This window comes from Phyllosticta citriasiana, assembly GCF_038021145.1.
Source record: "Phyllosticta citriasiana strain CBS 120426 chromosome Unknown IWZ02scaffold_11, whole genome shotgun sequence".
In the NCBI taxonomy this organism is placed as follows: domain Eukaryota; kingdom Fungi; phylum Ascomycota; class Dothideomycetes; order Botryosphaeriales; family Phyllostictaceae; genus Phyllosticta; species Phyllosticta citriasiana.
The window spans coordinates 135,497-151,079 of NW_027117288.1; the positions used below are offsets into that span (position 1 = coordinate 135,497).

A 15,583-nucleotide genomic window follows, 5' to 3' on the forward strand; every position below is an offset into this window, starting at 1 on the left:
GGGTCGAGAAGAGCGGGTGTTTTTGGGGGGTGATCTGAGCGTGGTTTTTGAATGTTGGATAGGTTTGTTGAGCTTTACTGCTTTGTCCATGGCAGACTTTGAAGAAATGAAACCTCTCGTCGGTGAAGAAAGGAAAAGGAAAGAGGATGCGGTTATGTTTAGACGATACATCGTCCACGTACTGTGTTGGCTTTCGCCACCCTCACTCCCTCCCTCCCTCCCGCAACAGCGCCGATCCACCAGCTTACCTCCGTCGTCGATCATCAGCCTTGCCACAAGGAAGAGAGAGGGGGGTACGCAGGCCCGCCCGGGATGGCGAACCCTTTGGACGCCGAAAAACCTGGTCCCGAAGCCGCAATATTTTAAGCTTCGCAAAGACGAGAAAGCCAAGTCGACGGCTCTGACGATCAAATGAGAGGGGAGGTGATGGCCAAGACAGCGATACGTTCACAGGCGGGCGTCCGAGCGCTGCTGCTGTTGTACTGTAATCATGCTGGAGATTCGATGAGTGTCTGTCGGACTGCCGATGTAATTACTGAGTTGTCAACAACGACGACCGAGAGCCGCGATGTCATTTATGAAATGCAAAAACCCTAAGGAGAATAGAGCGGAGAGAAGTACGCAATCCGGACAAAAATGATACTGGACGACGCGAGAGCACAAAAGGGCGACAAACGAGCTGAATGAGAGCCAAGAAGAGAGAGAGAGACATGGAGCGGTACATGCCGTCTGGGCAAGGCAGCAGAGGCGCAATACTGCTGTCACAACGCTAGGCAACTCCTCCATATCTCGGTGTGGCTTTAATAAGGCGGACAAGGGAGGGGGATCCTCTGAAATCCGAGAAAGCGGGCGGCGGCAGAGCGGCAGGGCGGCTGCTCAGGAACAGCAGTCGGTCAGCCACAGCAGCAAGCCAGCCAGCAGAAACAGCAGAGACGTGCCTGACTGTGACTGTGACAACGTGCCGAGCTGCACTAGCAGCGGCAGCCGAATCCATTTCATTCCCACTAGTTTCGGCTGTCATGGGCGCTAGTCAACGGGATGCCGTGTGCCGCCGCCGCCGCCACCACCGCCGTTGTTGTTGCTGTGACGCGTGATTAAGTAGTGACGGACAAAAGTTGGCGTCACACACCAGGCCTTCCGGTGAGAGGGGTTGAAGTTGAAAAAATTTCCTCATCACCAGCGCTCGATCCACATGGTTGGTTCGAGGCTCGAGGTGGAGATGCGTTTTGTTGGAATGGGAGGGGCGCGCGGGATGGCTTCACCGTTTCCACTTGCCCGGATCAGGGGAGACGGGACGGGAGTGAGGGAGGAATGGGTGGCTGCAGACGCGGGAGAACAATGAGATGGGACGGTGAAAGTTGTGTCTGGAAAATTCGCAGGACGAGCTAACCCAGCTGATACGGTTCGAAAAGCTCCAACCGCCGTAATTCGCGAGAAAATTCGGCATTCGCACCATTCTTCGTGCAATTTGATAACGTACTGAACTCTTGCGGTATGTCCAACTCCCAAATATCGAGATTTCTCAGGTGCCAGCAAAGCATCGCGCCGGATTCCGGCTAATGTGATTTACAGGGAAGTATCAACAACTGCTGTGGCGCCGCAACGGGGTGGCACCCGCGCAAGAGCCAGAAAGGGCAGCGGTAGCGCTCGAAACCATCACTCTGGCGTCGTGTTGGCCTTCTTACTGCAAACTTCTCGGCGGACTTTCGCTGTAGAAGAATCACACAGCGTACCGCACAAGTTTCGCTCCACAAAGAAACGAGGCAAAAATCTAGTGACAGTCGAAATATTTTGATGGGCGTTCCTGGACGATGCATCGACTGACGACGTCTACCACTTAGGTAAGTGAGAAGCGGTGATGTTTCCAGAAGACGAATTAGCTGGAAGTGCGCGCGTTCCTGACTGGTCGGATTTTGCTGAGAAAGTATTGTTGATAGGCTTGGCGTTTCTACTGCTTCAGGTACAGCAATGCCTCTTCTCAAATGATCGATGCTCCCTGTTTGCCGAATATGTCGATCGTCGACCTCGCTTGCCTGGCAGACTCCGCATCTGGCCTGCTTACTGTACAAGTCGCATCGACATGGGGTCACAGGGCAGGGGCATTTCAGGTCTATTGGCGCTTGCCTGTTTGATCGTGAGTGCAGTGATCCGCCTGCTCCGTCTGCGCTTTGAATGGCTGATGGAGTAGCGGACGCTTCAGGTTCCTGTTCCCTGGTACCGTTACAGTCAGTCTCCCCGTCTTGGTTTAGGGTGGAGTAGTGCAAGCCGAGGAGATTGGGGTTTTGACTATAGTTGCGCACTTTGAGTATAAGAGTCTCTGAATAGTGCGGTTTGGTGAAGGCACTATCTTCAATTCAGTCCAGTCATTCTTTCGAAGATCGTCACTGCGCCAGTCCGGATGTTGTCCATTAAGATGATCATGGCCCTCTTGGCCATCGGCGCTGTTACCCATGCCGCCCCGGTGGTCAATAATCAACTTGGCCCGAACATTGTCGTTCGCGACGCGGATCCTCCCCCTCAAGGTGGTCTCTCTGACGCGCGCCAGCGATTTGACCAGGACCGAGAGCAAGCCGGTCAGCGCTTCAAGCAGCATCTTCAGCAAGATCGCGAGCGCATCGATAGGGTCAATGCGGACCAGCACCATCATGACAAGCGGGACGACCAAGGACCTCCTTCTGGCATTGAAGATGCGCGCCAGCGCTTGGACCTTGATCGTGAGCAGGCTCGGCAGCGCTTTGAGCAGCACTTGCAGCAAGATCGCCAGCGCGCGGATGAATTACACTCGGAGCGTCGGCGTCCCGAGAAGCGCGTCGCTCAGGGACCTCCCCCAGGAGTTGAAGATGAGCGGGCGAGACACGACTTGGAGCGCGAGCAGGCTCGCCAGAGGTTTGAGCAACATCTGCAGCAGGACCGGGAGCGCTTCGACAAACTCAACGAGCAGCGTCGTCGTCCCGAGAGGCGGGATGCTGATGATCGGGGCCCCCCTCCCGGCATCGAAGATGCGCGCCAGAGGTTGGACCTTGATCGAGACCAAGCTCGTCAGCGGTTTGAACAGCGTCTGCAGCAAGACCGCCAGCGTGCTGACGAGTTGAACAACGAACATCATCGCCCTGCGAAGAGAGAGGCCGATGAGCAGGATCCATCACCAGCCATCGAAGATACTCGCCAGCGACTGGACCTCGACCGCGAGCAGGCCCGACAGAGGTTTGAGCAACACCTGCGGCAGGACCGTCAGCGCACCGACGAGCTGCACGATGAGCGTCGCCGCCAAGAGAAGAGAGACGCTGACACTCAAGGCCCACCCCCGGGCATCGAAGACGCTCGCCAGCGCCTAGATCTGGATCGTGAGCAGGCCCGACAGAGGTTTGAGCAACACCTCAAGCAGGACCGGCAGCGCGCCGACGAGTTGCACGATGAGCGTCGCCACCCCGAGAAGAGAGATGCCGACGCCCAAGGCCCACCCCCGGGCACCGAAGACGCTCGCCAGCGACTGGACCTGGACCGCGAGCAAGCCCGGCAACGATTCGAGCAGCGCCTGCAGCAGGATCGTCAGCGCGCTGATGAGCTCCATGATGAGCGCCGTCGTCCCGAAAAGAGAGGGGCTGAGGCACAAAATTCACCCCCAGGCCTTGACGACACTCGTGAGCGATTCGATCATGACCGCCAGCAGCTCGATCAGCGCCTGCAGCAAGACCGCCAGAAGGACGATGAAACGCGTCACCGCTTTCAGGAGCTCTCAAGGCGCCCAGGGGGTGACAAACACTCGAAGCGTCAAGAGGAGGATGAGCGTAATGATGAGAAGGAGCCTTCAGTGGGAGATGACTTGCGCTCTCGCCTTGATCTCGACCGTGCTCAAGCCCGTGAGCGTCTGGCGTTGTTCCGTCAGCAAGAGGATAGTGACGACCGCCGCCGCCCGGAGAAGCGGGATGACTCTCCTAGCCCGCTCGCTGAGGACCGCGAGAAAATTCGGGACCGCTTGGCTCTTGACCGTCAGCAGGCTCGTCAGCGCCTTGACTTGGCCGAGTCTCAGGAAAGGTCTAATTAAATGCGGCACGTCTTTGGGAGATTATCTGTCGAACGAGGTTGTGTTTTTTTCAAGCGCAGTATCCTATACCGCTTTCGTCGTGTTGTCTTTTTGTTGTTCTTAATCCATTGTACTATAGGAATATGTTCCGAACCAGGCTGGTCTTGGGATGTTAAGTTCGCAGACAGCGGTGAAAACAAAATCATGTGTCATGGAATTGTTACTCTGTATTAGTGGTTGGCTTTCCTAATGGATGTTGTAGAGTGAGTGGAAAGTCGTCGGGCAATGAAGTTTCTCTCAATATGACGTCTCAAAGTAGCGGTCAAGTCTAACTTGGGATGTCTTTTGATGTTGACGGTTCCCATCCGTGCTCTTCCCAGGTCTTGATGTTGCTTGTCGTCTCAGTAATACGGATATTTCCATAGTAGCACTCTGTGACGTCAGAAGGCCTGAAGCGTACCTCGCGGGATCGCTAGGTAAACACAAGCCTGCCAACGGCGCAAGCATGTGAAGACGCTTTCTATACATGGGCTTTGTTCCTCTAAGCTTGGCCGGAGTTGAGACAAACGGACAGAGTTTGCGGCAGCATAAGGCGCGACGTGGGATCGAGGGCGCACATCAGGGCTTTGGAGCGGGTGTGGACGACGACGACAGCGCCAAAGGAGCGACGGGTAGCTGCAGCTGTCATGCGGATAGTCCAAAACAGACCAAGCCAGCAGCAAACAGTGGAGGATGACATGGTGGACGAGGTGAAGTCCGCCGCGCCCTCGGCCGCAGCCGTCGTGGCCGTGGGACCGCGGGCGTGTGCCCATCCAATCAGAGGCGGCGACGAATCCGGGGCACCCGACGTCCGGGTCTCGCTGGACCTCGGCATCTTCGGTCACATCAATGGCCATCACAAACCAACGTCAACATGTCAGTCCCATAAGCTACCAATTAAAGATACATGGCCCTTCAGCCCGAGCCAAGCCCTCGTCCGCCTGTCAATCAAAAGAGCCGCAACCCCAAATATTGTGAACTTGTTTCTTTCCCTTCGTCTACCGGCACATTATCACATTCTCCAGACTTCCCCACACTTGCTCCTCCACTCCCCACTACTTGGACAAAAAACCCACCTTGTCACACTATTCTCTGTACTTTCGTCTGTCACTCTCGAGCTTTCTTTTACTGCTCCCCACACAAACCCACGCCCACGCCCTACACTCGACCGACGGCGCCCTAAAGACGTAGCATAAGCATCCATCCAGAAGTCCACATCAGCTGCAAAGTCCGGCCAAGACCCCGCGCTTCAGCTCTCTCCTCCCTTCTCCCGACCCGCTCTCCCTCCTCTCCCTCCGTCCTCTCCCATCTTCTTCCTCCCGAACGACCCTCCTCTTCTCCCGAACGACCGCCCGCCTCTTCGCATCTCAGACGCCGCCATGGGTCCCGCGCCCGAATCCCACCTCCCCAAGGGCGTCGCCGAGCACATACCGTCGGCCGACGAGCTCAAGCAAGATGTCGTCGAGGCGTCCAAGTCGAGTCTGCAGTCGCTGCGCGCGCTGGTGGCCGGAGGCGTCGGCGGCGTGTGCGCCGTCGTCGTCGGTCACCCGTTTGACCTGGTAAAAGTGCGGTTGCAAACGGCCGAGAAGGGCGTGTACACGGGAGCTATGGACGTGGTGCGCAGGACGATTGCGCGCGAAGGGCTGGTCAGGGTACGTTGAATTTTCGACGACTGTGGAAAAGAGGAGGAGCATTGTTCTTGTAGTGTGCAGATGCTGTTGTTGTTGGATAGGGAGGAAAGGAATGTCGAAAGGAAGGAGCTAACGCGCCCTATGCAGGGTCTGTACGCAGGCGTGTCCGCGCCTCTGGTCGGCGTCACGCCCATGTGTAAGTAGACCACCACAACACACCGACCAGTACCCAAGAGCACCAACTAACAGGACCTCTCCCCCCACAGTCGCCGTATCCTTCTGGGGCTACGACCTAGGCAAACAACTCGTAACCTCGGTCAGCAAAGTCGAAAACAACCAATACAGCGTCGCACAAATCAGCAGCGCAGGCTTCTTCAGCGCAATCCCCATGACGCTCATCACCGCGCCCTTCGAGCGGGTCAAAGTGCTGCTGCAAATCCAAGGCCAAAAGACGCTCGCGCCGGGCGAGAAACCCAAGTACAGCGGCGGCCTCGACGTCGTGCGCCACCTGTACCGCGAGGGCGGCCTGCGCTCCGTCTTCCGCGGCAGCGCCATGACGCTGGCGCGCGACGGGCCCGGCTCCGCCGCCTACTTCGCAACCTACGAGGTCATCAAGCGCCGCCTCACGCCCAAGAACCCGGACGGCTCCCCCGGCCAGCTCAGCCTGACGGCCGTCATGGCCGCCGGCGGCGCCGCCGGCGTCGCCATGTGGATCCCCGTTTTCCCCGTCGACACCGTCAAGAGCCGTCTGCAGAGCGCCGAGGGCAACGTCACGGTTGGCGGCGTCGTCAGGCAGCTGTGGAAGGCCGGCGGTGCGCGTGCCTTTTTCCCCGGTATCGGTCCTGCCATGTGTCGTGCGGTGCCGGCTAACGCGGCGACGTTTTTGGGCGTCGAGGTCGCGCAGAAGGCGATGGGTAAGTTTTTTGGAGACGCTGAATAAATAGAGTTGGCCGTCCGTGACGTTTGCGCGGGTGGTTTAGGTTTTGGTTTTGGTTTTGAGGCTGTAGGACCAAATGTTGGTTGCACGCTGCGGGCGTGCATGTGAAAGGCGTCCGGACAGGGGGTGGGGGGAAGGCGGATTGAATCAGGGGGAGGGGGGTTAGTCCGCCAGGTCCTGCACAGGGTAGACGCCTGCATCGCCTTTCTTCTTCTTTCCATCTCCCGTTCATGGCCTCGCGCCCACGCTTGGTCAGATTGTCGGCACTGTTGGTTCCGCGTCTTTGATTTCTCGCGCACTGCATCCATCCATTTCCGTCATCTCCAGGTCTGATCCTACATGTAGCTAGAGGCGTCCTTCAATAGACGGGGAGGAAGGCAGACAGACAGACAGACAGACAGACGGCATCTCACGCTTTAATCACGCAAGCCCGACTTCCAAATAAACGACATTCCATTCTCATCTACGTACCGTAGTCTTGCCATAGTCGCGCGCTGTGAATTAGAAGGAACGGCAAACGGCACTGTAAGAGGGAGGACGTGAGGACGCCGAGTGGTATGACTTTTCGATGCCTTGTACCGAGCGATTACCTACCTGCGTCGATGCTGCTGCACACAGCCAAGGCAAAAGGAGAGATATAAAACCCCAGTCCGTCACTCGCCTGAGCCACATGGCCACCTCGCAAAAATCAGGGCAAGTGTATCTGTATCCAAGGGTTCAACCAACCATCTACAAGTTTAGCTTAGCGTTACGCGCGTGGCTCATGCAAGCTAGTCACTGCTAGTTCATGCAATGCACACAGCGTGCAGTACATACATACATGCATCAAGCAAAGCATCCATTCGACCAAGTTTGTGCGCCTTTTGTTCATGCGATGCGGGGGAGGGGGAGAGAGGGGTGCGTGTGACGTGTAAATGGATGATTGATTGATGGTATCTTTTGGTTCATCGTCATTCGTCTGTGGATATGGTTCGTCTTTCTTGTATAAGCAAGGAGTAAAAGAGAGAGAGAGAGAGAGAGAGAGAGAGAGAGCAAGTGTCCTGGAGGAAAAAAGGTTTGATGGGTAGAAAAGCAGCAGCTCTTGTCCAACTCCATGGGGTTCGCCTTTGCCATTGCCATCGCCGCCGTGCTACTACTCTGAATTGTAGGAAATGTGATAAGAAGAAGAAAGGGGAAAAGACTGATGGGAATCGTCATCGTGACCTCCATCTATAAACCATATTTGACTGGTATGAGCCTGCTGCAGAAACCCGGCCTGTAAGCATATTCGGCAAAGCAAGGGGAACGCCATATTTGATGTTGGAAGGGGAAGAAAAAGTAATCTCGTTCAGCGGCAAGCATGACTTCACCTCCTGGGCCGGTCTCGTGGTGGGTTGCCTCCCTGTTTGCCAAGAAAGTCGCCGGTAAATTTTTGGAAAAGCTTGCCGGCAGTGTTGCGTCCAGTCAAAAAGTCTTCAAACTTGTCTGCAAGTGGATCTTCGCCTCGCTGAGGGACTGGGCGTCCGGTGCGGTCAAAGCGAGGGGGTAGGTCTATTGTTTCACCCGAGTCGATCGAGGACATGGAAGCAGAACGACGACGGGGACGTCGCCGATCCTGACGAGATGGTGGTCGATCGAGTAGAGGATCATCAAAGTAGTCAAAATCTCGTGGTGGTCGTCTCGGCCGGCGATGGCTTCGCAAATCTTCATGGGGCTCCACAAATTCATCGTCGACAAAGTCATTGGGATCAGGTCTCTCGCTTCCCGGAGTGTCGGTTGGTTCCGGTAGATCGAATTGGACAGTCTTGCCGGGCGATTTTGACGGGGGTGGTGCAGAAGAGGGCCTGTACGCCGGGTTTATACCATCTGCATTCGAGCACTCGTCAGCTCCCTGTAGACGATCTCATCCAGCAGCTCCTCTCGCGGTGGACCCACCGGGATAAATGTGCTCAGGAACGGGCGGAGCACTCACATTGTCATCTCCGCGAATGTATCGCGGATCTGTGTAGAGTTGTTCTGGTTCCGGTTCTGGTGCGGCCTCGCGCGGAGGGGGAGGGAAGTACGGCGCTTCTGCTTGATACTGCGCTTCTGGGGGAACGAGCGGCGGCGCAGGACCCTCGGCCGGACCGTAATCAGCTGGGTTGTATGGAGCCGGCACGGTGTTGTGTGCCTCATACATGGCACCAGGCGGAGGCGGAAAGGCATTGGTCTCAGGGTAATAGGGACCTGCGCCTGTAGGGTATCCACCGCCTGGATAGTTGGGGTCGGCGGGGTAGCCATCGGCGTAGGGAGATCCGTAGCGATCCGGACTGTATCTATCCTCTTTGTCTGTGACAATGTCAGTTTGTGCATCTAAAAATGCTAGAGGAGCGAGTCCTTACGCCTCTTCTCTTTCTCTGCCTTCTTACGCTCTCTCCTCTTTGCCGCCTCGTGTGCGGCCACGCCAGCCACTCCAGCAAGCGCAGCGGCCTCTGCAACCGCTTTGGATCGACTTCGACTTCGATTCTTTTTGGATCCGTGTCGACGGCCTCGATCCGAGTCGGAACCAGGAGAAGATGGACGTCTTCCTCGGTAGTCGGCAGGGTCATCTTGAAAGCCAAGACTTCCAGAGCGACGACGACGATGGCTTCTGGCACCGGGCTCGGGGTAGATGGGATCACCACCGTATACTACAAGAGCTGGGTCACTCGCGGAAGCCCTTCGAGATCCTGAGGGTACCGACCTGGATCTAGATCTTGACCTCGACCTTGATCTTGCCCTTGTCATTTCGACTTCTTCCTTCTTTGCCCTGCTCTTTTCGTATAGACCTGCCAATGCTGCCCCGCCCAAACCAGCGGCAGCAATGGGAGCGCCCGTGCGGACTCGACTCCGACTCCGCGACTTCTTGCCCTTTCGACTCCGGGATCTGCTTCGGACGCGATCAACGAGACCAGCAACTGCAGCAGTGGCCAAGCCAGCTTGAGCCACGCGGCGTTTGCGGTGTTCAGGGTCACGTTGACGGCTTGATGACCTTTCAGGCGATGGCGACATGCTGAATTCGTCCTCCGAAACGCCTTCAGCGACGGAATGCCGACGTCGCCTTGATCTGCTTGCGCGCTCCATGACAGCCTCGGGATTTTTCTTCTTCTGGCTTGCCGCATATGCGACTGCGCCGAGAGCTGCGAGGGCAGCGACCCCGGCCAGCTTTCTTCCTCTGGACTTCGATCTGTGCTTGTGGCGATGGCCTTCGCGAGACCTGGAACGGGAGCCACCCATGCGACTTCTGGCTCTGTTCAGGGCCTCGGCACCAACGGCGCCCAAGGCACCGTAGCCCAGCGTTTGCCTGAGATGAGGGCCGGGATTTTCGCCTTGCTTCCGACGATGATGCCTGAGCAGCTCGGATGCGCCAACGCCAGCCACAAGACCCTCGGCAATGTGCCGACGGTGATTCTTGCCGTGCTTGCGATCAGACGAACCGGATCTCCTCACGTACTCGTAGTCATCGTCGCTGTACCAGTCGCGGTCAGGCGATGGAGAGCGTGGGCCGCGCCGACGTCCGCGATCATCATCGTCGTCATCGTCATCCCGGCGCCTGCGAGTCCTTCGCTCGTAGTAGTAATCATCATCGCGCCGCAGGCGGTCGTCAACCTCTGAACGCTCGATGATTTCGTACTGAGGCTCCTCGCGCCTCAGAATGATCTGTTGCCGTTTCGGAGCCTCTTGTACTATGATGGGTTGCGGATTAGCTTGACGAATGACGATTGGCTGCGGCGGGGGATCCGGACGGGAGAAGAACTCAGTTGATTTCGAATACTTCTCTAGCGCATAAGGCTCTTTTGAGTCGTCGACTTCGCGCTCGATGGTGTAGTGACGCACCCTCTGAGGTGAAGGTGAACGCTCACGTTCGACGGATATGCGATACTCGCGAGAAGGAGAGCCAGGCTCATCTTCACCAACGTAGCGGTACTCGCGCACTTCAGTCACGTCACGGTCGTCGTCGACAAATCTTCGAATGACGGCAGGTGACGGGTCGCGGTCTCTGGTGACTACTCTCGTCTCCTCGACATCAATTTCGTCGTGCCAGGAAGATCTGTCGGGTGCCTTGTACCGTCGAATCACGGTGGAACCAGGACGGCGCGAGCTGTGGGAGCCGACGTCCCAGTCGCGCTCACGTTCGCGCTCCTTGTAGAGGATTGACATGGCAACCAAGAGCGGGGAGCAAGGCAACAGTGGTCGCGGTTGGGAATGAGCAGCGCAAAGAAGGTGGTGAATCCAGAAGGTGGCGATGGCAGATGGAGGTGGTGGTGGTGGTGGTGGTGGTGATTGTTGCAGTCAACGGCAAGTAGTGTAGCAGGTAGAAAGGTTCAGTCAGGCCCGTGGAGAGGATTGCCGAGCGGGGCGCGACGATGGTTGGACGGCGAGGGGGGGGCGTCGGGCAGGCGGATAGATGCTCGCGGGGAAGGATGAGGAATGCGAGGCAACCTGAGGTGGTGGTGCCGATCGTTGTCGGGCTGCGGTTTCGTTGCGTGCCTCGACACGACAAAACGCAGTTCGAAAAAGAAAGCTGCAAACTGGCTGCACTCTGCAGACTGCGAGATGAAGAAAGAGGTTCGGACGGGAGCGACGGGAGTGGCGAGCGGGAGAGGGCGAGACGAGGCAAGGTAGAGAGAGAGAGAGGTGGTTCAGTTGGGCACCGGCAGCTTCCTTCCCAGTTCTGCGAGCTTCGGTTCTCTTTGGGATCATATGACGTACAGTACGCCTGCATCTAAGAACAGACAAGCCCTCCATGGATGATGATACCTTATCTACTGCTTGCTCACCACCTGCTCCTCGGTCTGTGTCATCCATCAGCAGCCCAGCCCAGCCCCCTCCTCTCCTCGACCTCGAACGTCCCTCAATCCGCAGCGTCGCTCCCTGCCGCCGCCTACATCCTGGTTTGAAATCGACTCTCAAGTGCAACCTTACAGAGAGAGAGACCCATGACTTGAAACGGGCCGCGGGTCCGTCAGCCACTGGTTGTCGCTTCGTCGCCGCTGTCAGACTCACTTGCTGCAGCGCATTGTGGCTTCGCTGCCTGCCTGCCTGCCTGCCCGTGTCCTCATGCGTATCCTTACATCTGCCTGGCGCTGACCACGGATCATCTCATGCTTGCCCTGGACAAACATCTGCCCACCGTTGCTTGTCCTGGTTGAAACGACTCTTGTGTTGGGCGTTGCGCCCTTTTCGTGTCTGCCCAACGAGCCCTGGCAAAGCGGCCATACCCGTCTGCTTCTGCGACAGTGGTTCAGATAGCATTTTTCTTTTTTTTTTTTCTTTTTTTTTTTTCGGCCATGGCAATTTGATGTCGGCAACGGCCCGTCGAGCAGGGAACGCACGCGGGTCTTGTCCGCCATGGTCGGGGACTCACCCAGTCATGCCCAGCTTGTGTCCCTGAACGTGGCGCTGGCCCGCCTCATACTTCCTGCTTCACGTCAGATGCTCTAGCGTCCGTCGGCCTCGTCTTCCGGATGCTCTTTTCACGTTTCACGCGAGCCAAGCCCGCTCACATGCTCTGAAGCCACCACCATGCAGTTCGCACGTCGACATGTTTGCCTCTTGGTTGACCGGTCGCTGGAGCCTGCCGTGTGCTTGACCAATCACCTTGCTCCAAGACAGACATGAGTGTCCCGAACCGAGCTTGTTCATTCAGACAAAATAATCCAACCTGGGACATGTCGCCAGACCCCTACAATGACCTGACATACAGCGCCATGGGTTAGCAAGAAACAAAAACGACAGCACAGGCCTGGTTTTGACGCGACGCTTGTAAGACGATTTCAAGGGAGGTTGCGAACAGACAGGGTGATCGCGCAGATGTGACGGATCGAGCGAAGACCTGAAAAAAGAAGTGAATGATTCGACCACGGAAAGTGCAGGGATTTGATCGAAGATTATCAGACGGATAATTGCGTAGTAAGGATGGTCCAACAGCTCGTATAGAGACAAGACAAACTTTCTGTGATCGAGGACTCTTGACGCGACAGGAAAAAATACAAGGTGTCTGTGATTGGTGATGCGCCCAAGGCCAAGGCAGAAAGAAGCCAGCTCCTGCATCCAAGGCCGAAGCAAACCATGTGGGAGCTTGTATTTTCCAGCAATTGCTCGCATTGTCTCGTGTGCCCTGGGAAGGCGATGTTGGTGGAATCAGGACGACCAGTCGGCTGTCGCAGTCTGGGGCCATGTCTTGCCACAGCAGAGTTGTTCAATGTAAAAGACAGGAGGGAGGGAGCAGAGTCACAGCAGCACAGAACAGGACGCTATGAGAGCAACATGAACCTTGGGAAGTTTCCGGCTTAGTAAGGTCTCACGTGATTGTCGCCTGCCATGCCCCGGCAGTCGCATGCCAAGACGCTAAGAAGCTGTGGCCATGTTTACACCTTTTGCTGCAGCCGAGCGTTGATGTGGTTGCCATCTACCATCGTTCCGTCACTCTAACAAAGCCGCTGCACCAACGTGTCTACGTCTACCGGGATTCTGCATCGCGACCGTCCTCCACTCACCAGCTCCGCAGAGCCTCTCCGCCACGTCCGAGCTGCTGTCCTCATCTTCCACCTGCCCACTGACGTCGTTCGCCACTGCCGCCGCCTATTGGCACAACAACATGGACGAAGAGCATCTCCTCCCAGGCTTCAATCCCAACTCTGTCACTGCACCGCGCCTACGCTCGATACTCATCCAGCACAATGTCAGATACTCCTCTTCTGCAAAGAAGCCGGAACTGGTTGCGCTCTTCAACGAACATGTGCTCCCTCAGGCTCAACATCAACTAGCAGCACGCTCCCGGACCAAGCGCTCTGCTCGCGGTATCGTCGATGTCCCTTCGAGCAGAGAAAACAGTGTAGCTGGTAGCGTGGCTGGAGAAGAGAGTGATGAAAGTGAAGTTCCTTCATTACATCCACCGGAGAGCGTACGCCGCAGTACACGTCGCTCGACCAGGGAACCAACAGCCGAAAGCGAAGCGTCGTCCTATTATTCCAATGCCACCCGTCGCAGCACAAGGCGGACAGCCAGAGCAGAGACTGAAGAGAGTGATGTGCCTTCAGTCACTCCAAACGTCTCGCGGAGAAGTACCCGACGCACAACAGCATCTGTTGAACCAGACCTGGATCTCACACCTGTTCCGCGAGAACAACCACAACGTGTGCCGTCCAAGCGCACTTCGACCAAGCATGCTCGTGCTCAAGAATACGAAATTGACGAACACCCGCCACCCTCAAGACGATCGCGACCATCCACCTCCAACACTCCTCATGTACAGTACGAGGAGGACCACAGCAGCCCCTTTACACAGGACAACCCTTTCCAGAGCGGATCGCCAGAGCCAAGGGTATATGATCGGGATCGAAGGAGAACTCTTGGTGTGGATGGTAAAGAAAGACGCAAATCATCCTCGGGCAGGCGCAAGACGGACTATGCCAATGTCCACCAGGAAGAAGATGTGACCGTGCCTTCTTCAAGTACTTTTGAAGCCCCGAGACTCCGTCGCAAGAAGGAACCAAGCCCTGTACCGGAACAGGAGAGCGAAAGCGAAGCAGATGGGCAGATCGAAGATGGTGATACGGGCGAAGAATTCACTCCAGAAGAACAACTCGAACTGGTCCGGGAACGCGCAAAGAATGGGCAAGTGGACATCCTTCCCCCTCGGCGGAACAAGGTCGCTCGACAAACGCCGGCAGCCCTAAAGACTGCACCATGGGCAATTCTCGTCGCTCTCCTCGGGGGCTTTGCGACTTGGTGGAGACAAGAGAAGCTTGAAGTCGGTTACTGTGGAGTTGGCCGACCGTCAACTTCCATCGCTGGCATGGAAATACCCGAATGGGCACAGCCGCTGGAAGTACTTCAGCCACAATGTGAGCCCTGTCCGCAGCACGCCTACTGCTACCCAAAACTCCACACCACTTGCGATCCGGACTTTGTGCTCAGGCCGCACCCACTCTCCTTCAATGGCCTGGTGCCACTGGCTCCAACCTGTGAACCAGATGGCGAGAAAGCCCGTAAGGTCAAAGCTGTGGCAGATCGTGCTGTTGAGGAATTGCGGGAGAGGAATGCCAAGTTTGAGTGTGGTGATCTTGTGGACGACACTGGAAAGCACGCTCCGGGCCCTGAAATCAATGAGGTAGATCTCAAGCTTGATATGGCTACCAAACGCCGCCGCGGAATGTCCCAAGGCGAATTCGACGACCTCTGGGCCAGTGCCATTGGAGAAATCACGGGCCGCGATGAGATTGAAACCAAGGTGGACGGGTAAGTCCGATTCCCTTTTGTCTCCTAAACTATCTACGATCAATCTACTGAATGACGGCCTTAACTAATCAGATACGGCGTCGTCCACCAAACAGAGACACCGGAAGACGTACCCTCGCCTCAACAAGCCTCGCCCGAATGTCACTCGCCTGCGCCGCCCGAAGATCCGTCCGACTCGCGCTGGTCAGACATCTTTGGAAGCTTATGAGTGCCGTCGCGATCTTTGGCGTGTACACCTACGCCAGATTCTCGATCAAGTCTAGGAACACAACAGAAGAGAGGGCCAGGACGCTGGCCAAGATTGCCTTGGATAAGTTGGCCGTGCAAGCAGCGCTGCACGCGCAAGACCCCCACGCGTTCCCGGAAAGCTTCATATCCATGGCGCAGCTTCGCGACGACATACTAAGGGAGGAGTTCTCGGCCAAGAGGAGGGCCAGGCTGTGGGACAGGGTCCAGCACAAGGTCGAGCAAAACTCCAACGTTCGGCCCAGCGTGAGGGAGAACAGGAGCGGCGACGTCAGCCGCGTGTGGGAGTGGATTGGTGCCGTGGCCGCCATTGAAGACAAGTCGACGCCGTTGGCGCGCAGTGTGCATGAGAGGAACAGGTTGAGCGGCGTTGGATACGTGGACAGTCCCAGCCAGCAGTTGATCAAGGAGGAGACGGGGCAAGAGAGGGACTGGGACGAGGGGAGGCCGATATACTGAGCACTC

At 56.7% G+C, this 15,583-nt stretch overlaps 6 protein-coding genes across 6 annotated transcripts; 4 read left to right on the forward strand and 2 right to left on the reverse strand.

The window, feature by feature from the left end:
- Positions 1–213: 213 nt before the first annotated feature.
- IWZ02DRAFT_457819 (uncharacterized protein) lies at positions 214–997 on the reverse strand. Its single transcript, XM_066767957.1, has one exon. The coding sequence runs from the start codon at positions 784–786 to the stop codon at positions 544–546; it is 243 nt and encodes an 80-aa protein (XP_066620206.1). The 5' UTR covers positions 787–997; the 3' UTR covers positions 214–543.
- Positions 998–2,123: 1,126 nt separating this feature from the next.
- On the forward strand, positions 2,124–4,183 carry IWZ02DRAFT_44404 (uncharacterized protein). The gene is made up of 3 exons (XM_066767077.1): positions 2,124–2,134; positions 2,201–2,494; positions 2,546–4,183. Exons 2-3 carry the CDS (start codon positions 2,399–2,401, stop codon positions 4,043–4,045), a joined length of 1,596 nt encoding a protein of 531 aa, XP_066620207.1. The 5' UTR covers positions 2,124–2,134; positions 2,201–2,398; the 3' UTR covers positions 4,046–4,183.
- A 1,161-nt stretch (positions 4,184–5,344) lies between these two features.
- Positions 5,345–6,768, forward strand: IWZ02DRAFT_44679 (mitochondrial carrier domain-containing protein). The gene is made up of 3 exons (XM_066767247.1): positions 5,345–5,715; positions 5,842–5,890; positions 5,961–6,768. Exons 1-3 carry the CDS (start codon positions 5,443–5,445, stop codon positions 6,632–6,634), a joined length of 996 nt encoding a protein of 331 aa, XP_066620208.1. The 5' UTR covers positions 5,345–5,442; the 3' UTR covers positions 6,635–6,768.
- Positions 6,769–8,153: 1,385 nt separating this feature from the next.
- Positions 8,154–11,082, reverse strand: IWZ02DRAFT_44695 (uncharacterized protein). Its single transcript, XM_066767254.1, has 3 exons — positions 8,992–11,082; positions 8,583–8,938; positions 8,154–8,476 (listed from the first exon to the last, which is right to left on the reverse strand). The coding sequence occupies exons 1-3, from the start codon at positions 10,787–10,789 to the stop codon at positions 8,468–8,470; spliced, it is 2,163 nt and encodes a 720-aa protein (XP_066620209.1). The 5' UTR covers positions 10,790–11,082; the 3' UTR covers positions 8,154–8,467.
- On the forward strand, positions 11,083–12,184 carry IWZ02DRAFT_44672 (uncharacterized protein). The gene has a single exon (XM_066767244.1). It carries the CDS (start codon positions 11,376–11,378, stop codon positions 12,021–12,023), a length of 648 nt encoding a protein of 215 aa, XP_066620210.1. The 5' UTR covers positions 11,083–11,375; the 3' UTR covers positions 12,024–12,184.
- A 1,045-nt stretch (positions 12,185–13,229) lies between these two features.
- IWZ02DRAFT_382109 (sister chromatid separation protein-like protein) lies at positions 13,230–15,577 on the forward strand (the record flags this gene model as incomplete). The annotated part of the gene is made up of 4 exons (XM_066765209.1): positions 13,230–13,473; positions 13,636–14,109; positions 14,164–14,872; positions 14,968–15,577. The coding sequence occupies 4 exons, from the start codon at positions 13,230–13,232 to the stop codon at positions 15,575–15,577; spliced, it is 2,037 nt and encodes a 678-aa protein (XP_066620211.1).
- Positions 15,578–15,583: the final 6 nt, after the last annotated feature.

Excerpts from the sequence above, each read along its gene's own strand:
- IWZ02DRAFT_44404 (XM_066767077.1), top strand. The coding sequence starts at position 2,399 with ATGTTGTCCATTAAGATGATCATGGCCCTCTTGGCCATCGGCGCTGTT. Across the intron at positions 2,495-2,545 it reads AACTTGGCCCGAACATTGTC|CGATTTGACCAGGACCGAGA; the intron begins GTTCGCGACGCG and ends GACGCGCGCCAG.
- IWZ02DRAFT_457819 (XM_066767957.1), bottom strand. The coding sequence starts at position 786 with ATGGAGGAGTTGCCTAGCGTTGTGACAGCAGTATTGCGCCTCTGCTGC.
- IWZ02DRAFT_44672 (XM_066767244.1), top strand. The coding sequence starts at position 11,376 with ATGGATGATGATACCTTATCTACTGCTTGCTCACCACCTGCTCCTCGG.
- IWZ02DRAFT_44695 (XM_066767254.1), bottom strand. The coding sequence starts at position 10,789 with ATGTCAATCCTCTACAAGGAGCGCGAACGTGAGCGCGACTGGGACGTC. Across the intron at positions 8,939-8,991 it reads GGCAGAGAAAGAGAAGAGGC|ACAAAGAGGATAGATACAGT; the intron begins GTAAGGACTCGC and ends ACATTGTCACAG.
- IWZ02DRAFT_44679 (XM_066767247.1), top strand. The coding sequence starts at position 5,443 with ATGGGTCCCGCGCCCGAATCCCACCTCCCCAAGGGCGTCGCCGAGCAC. Across the intron at positions 5,716-5,841 it reads CGCGCGAAGGGCTGGTCAGG|GGTCTGTACGCAGGCGTGTC; the intron begins GTACGTTGAATT and ends CGCCCTATGCAG. Across the intron at positions 5,891-5,960 it reads GGTCGGCGTCACGCCCATGT|TCGCCGTATCCTTCTGGGGC; the intron begins GTAAGTAGACCA and ends CTCCCCCCACAG.